General features: G+C 56.8%; 1 protein-coding gene across 1 annotated transcript in view; it reads left to right on the plus strand.

Moving 5' to 3' along the window:
- The window catches only part of CCR9 (C-C motif chemokine receptor 9), a 10315-nt gene that overhangs the window by 5027 nt on the left and 1241 nt on the right, over positions 1-4047 (plus strand). Inside the window, exon 3 of the mRNA XM_013005007.2 lies at positions 1379-1541. Coding sequence (XP_012860461.1) covers positions 1379-1541 — 163 coding nt within the window. The remainder of the gene's footprint in view (positions 1-1378; positions 1542-4047) is intronic.

The raw sequence follows: 4047 nt of genomic DNA on the forward strand, positions 1-4047 counted from the left end.
TGTGGCCCTTTCATACAGTTCCTCATGTTGTGGTGACCCCCAACCATAACATTATTTTCATTGCTACTTCATCACTGTCATTTTGCTACTGTGATGAATCGGGCGACCCCTGTGAAAGGGTCGTTCGACCCCCAAAGGGGTCGTGACCCACAGGTTGAGAACTGCTGATCTAGAATCTTTCCAAGCACCCTCAGATATAATTAATTCCCTTCTGGTGTCCTGGATCTGTTCTGGGCCAGTGAAGCTCCAGGCTCCTGCCCTGAGACCACCTGCAGGGCTGGTCTCAGAGTCCCTGGATGACCTACCACATCCCCAAGTCACCTGATCTTGTTGGCTCCCAACCCGTTCCCGTGGCCTGCTGCTCTGGTCTGTGGTCCCCGCACCTGCGGCAGCGTGGAAGGGGTGTGAACTGAGCCGGGACCCCTGGTGTCCTGGCAGCACCTCCCACGGCCTGGCAGGGGCACTGACAACTGGGGAGGTGAGAACCAGCCTGGGCTCTGCTGGGTGCTCACTCTGCCAAGTGGCACATCCAAGGGTCCACCCACTGCTTCCTTGTGAAAAAAAAAGAGGTGGGTCTTACTGGGCCTCTCCTCTGAGCAGGTCTGGAGGGCTAACGTTTTCCAAAGCGTTCCCATGAGCGATTGGCTCGAGGAAACGTGTCATGGTCCACTTTTGCTTCTTGGCGTGTTTCTTGTTGATAACGTGGCAAACTGAAATGAGTTGAAGGGACTTCACTTATTTGGAAAAGTGCTTTTGGGTGATGTTTCACCAGACCCCCCTGACGTGTCCCTGTGCGCCCTGCCTCGGGGTTGTAGAGGGGTGCAGTTTAAGATCCAGGAGCCATGTGAAGTGCGGCCAACAGTCAGAGACTGGGGTCAGGAAATAAACTCTCCAAAGTTGTTCAAGCTCTCTTGGACGAAGCGTGTGCTGTCTGTCTGTCTGTTTTTCCCTCCCTCCTCCCCGTCCCTCTCCTCCAACCATTCCTCTCCAGGGGCTTCCAAGTTAGTTGAGCAGGATTTCCCAGGAGAACGATTCGGGCGCCACAAACAAAGCCCTGAGCTTTCAGGCTGCTACAGCAGGAGGGGCAGCCCTGGCGTCCCCGTTGGGTTTTGACGGGTTTTGGTTTCGGCCCTTGGGTTTTCCTTTCCATAAGGGGCCATAGCAGCGATGGATCGGGCCAGAGCCACCTCTGGTCCCCACTCCCCTGGAAGCACCCACTTCCGGGGTTTCTTTCCACTGTGTGCCCGTCGGCCCTTGACTCACAGTGACCCCCACGTCCTAGGGGACACCATGCTGCCGGCCATGCGCAGCCCTGTGACGGCTTGCAGGTCGGAGCGTGGAGATCCACAGGCTTTCCCCAGCCGCTGTTTGGACGCAGACTGCCGAGCCTTTCTTCCTGGTCGCCACGAGTCTGGTCTCCACACCGAAACCTGTTCAGCCGCTGAGCACCACACAGGCCTCCACAGGGAGACGGAGGGGCCAGGGGGCTGAGCAGGAGGGGTACCGGCTGGGAATGGAAGGCAGTTTGTCCCAAACGGAAGGTGAGAATCCCACCTTGGAAGCCGGAAGCCTCGTGAAGTGCCTGCTAGTGGAATGTGGAAGCCACCATCCCAGAGATGTTCCAGGCCACATGCACCCTGCAGTCAAGCCGGCCACGGGGTTACTTTGTTTCCCAGTGTACATAGTTATTATGTTTACACGGGGTTACTTTGTTTCCCAGTGTAGATAGTTATTATGTTTACACGATAGGGTAGTCCATTAAGGGAGCATAAGCAGTCCTCCCCCCAAGCCCCCCACAATGACCCTCTGACATTTGAGTTGGTTCCAACTCCGTGACCCCTTAGGACAAAGTAGCCCTGTGGGTTTCTGAGGCAGTGACTCTTCACGGGAGCAGACAGCCTCATCTTTCTCCTGCAGAGCGGCTGGTGGGTTGGAACCGCTGACCTCGGGGTTAGCAGTCCAATGTGCAACCCACGACACCACCAGGGCTCCAGGGGACAATCGCACTGTGAAAACAATCCGAGCTGTTGTGAGAATGACGAGAAGGTGACCCCGGGGCTCACACACACTGCTGGGAACATTTGCCTGAGGCAGGTGGCCACACACGTGCATTTCGACAACAAAACACAACACTGAAGCAAAGCACAATGAAACCAGGTCTGTCTGTGAGGCCAGCCCCCAGGCCCCCACTCCTGGCTTGGGCGCCCATTCAACACGCCTTACTCCTAGCTGAGGGAGGGGTGGTTTCTCTGAGGTCCTTGTGTGCACAGAGCTAGCCATCTGACCACGTTTCTGGAGAAGACCCAGAGGGCTGCCTTTAAGGAACCTGGAAGACCACGCTTCAAGGTCTGCCCACACCTACGTAGCACTGTGCGACCAGGTAAGAGGAAGGGGGCGGTTGGGCGTTTCTATGCTGTGCCCCCCGTGGCTGTGGCTCTGATAGTCCGAGTCTCGGGGCCTGGGGGTGCTGAGGACGGGGTGGAGGCAGGAGGGGGTGGGTAGCTGCGCTCTGTGGAGCGTTCCCGAGGGCGGCACCCTGATGGAGCCTTTGCTGGAATTTCACTTCACTGAGAGTCTGGCCCATGCACGGTGGCTGGAAAATTAGCGAGGAAAAGTGGAGACCCCCCCCCCTCCCCAAGAACAAGGTGCTCTGTGTTGCTCCCTAATGCACAGTGATCACACCCTGGGGGACCTGCCTGCCAGTGCTGGGCTGTCTCCGCCCCAACAGAACGTCCAATTAATCTGAAAGAACTGCAGCCACGGCACGGCGTTTGGAAGAAGGTTGCCCTGTTGTCAGATGTGTGGTTGCACTGTGATCCGCACGGTCGGCAGTTCAAAACCAGCAGCATCTCCTCCGGAGAAAGACTGGGCTCTCTACTCCCGTCACCAGTTCCCGTCTCAGCCACCCGCAGGGGGCTCTCTAGGGGTCAGCACTGACCCCATGGGAGGGAGTTTGGTTTGGTTTCTGTTGTGGGAGAAAGGAGCCTGGCGGCGTAGTGGTTATGGGTTGGATGGCCAGCCACAAGGTCAGCAGTTTGAAACCACCAGCTGCCCCGAGGGAGATAGACGGGTTTTCTACTCCCGTGAGCAGTCACAGTCTTGGAAACCCACAGGGGCAGTTCTCCCGTCTTATCGGGTCACCGTGAGTCAGCATCGCTCCGTGGCGTGAGTACGTGGGTTATTGTTGTTGTTGTTCGAGGGTTTTACTGTCTGAGTGATTGCCTAAGTAGGTTCTCAGTCTGATGTTTCGCTGACAGTGCCAGCAGCACGCTCCAGGGGTCAACAAATTGTGCTCACAAGAGGGTTTTTACCTGTAGGGTAATTCTGCTCCAGGGAGTTTGTTTAGAAAGTTTCCTCTCCACACAAAACCTTTCCATCCCTGCATCCCAGGGCTGGGGCTAAGGGGTGAGGCCACGGCTTGGTTCCAAGATCCCGGGGCCCACAGGTAGAGTTAAATGAGGAGACACGTGAGTTCGATCGCTGGACCACTTTCCTCAGGGGTGTTAAAGCAACGATCAAGGACCTCCTTGGCGGCCCCCTGGCTCACCTCTTCCAGAATCGCCTGGAAGACTTGGGGACGTACTTGGCAAGTTGGAGTGGGCAGGGTGGCGCCCAAGCATCTGTGTCTTGGGGTAGTCCACTAGGGAGGGAACTGGCAGGCACACCAAAGAAGAGTGCCACTGGACGAGGACATGGTCCGTCAGTACAGACACTGACATCCAGTCTATTTGGACTCAGAACCAGCCGAGGCAGGCTCTCCGAGGTAGACAGCCTCATCCGTCTCCCGAGGAGCCACTGGTGGCTCTGAACTGTCGGCCTTGCCATCAGTGGCCCAACATGTACTTAACAAGAGTTCCAGCCGATGCCACTTTAGAAATAAACGCTTTAGAATCTGGAACAAAACTAAGTCCTCGGGGGACTCTGAGGCTTTTCCTAAACCAGAGAGGCTGGGGGGTCCAGCCTGGGCCCAGTCCCGGCTTCCCTGCTCAACGTCCTTAGTTGTCAAGTCTGGGCCGTGCACAAGCGACCCCTTCTTGAGGACGCCCC

The sequence above is a fragment of the Echinops telfairi genome, unplaced genomic scaffold, assembly GCF_000313985.2.
Source record: "Echinops telfairi isolate 266 unplaced genomic scaffold, ASM31398v2 ScPeMD7_7420;HRSCAF=8458, whole genome shotgun sequence".
NCBI lineage: Eukaryota > Metazoa > Chordata > Mammalia > Afrosoricida > Tenrecidae > Echinops > Echinops telfairi.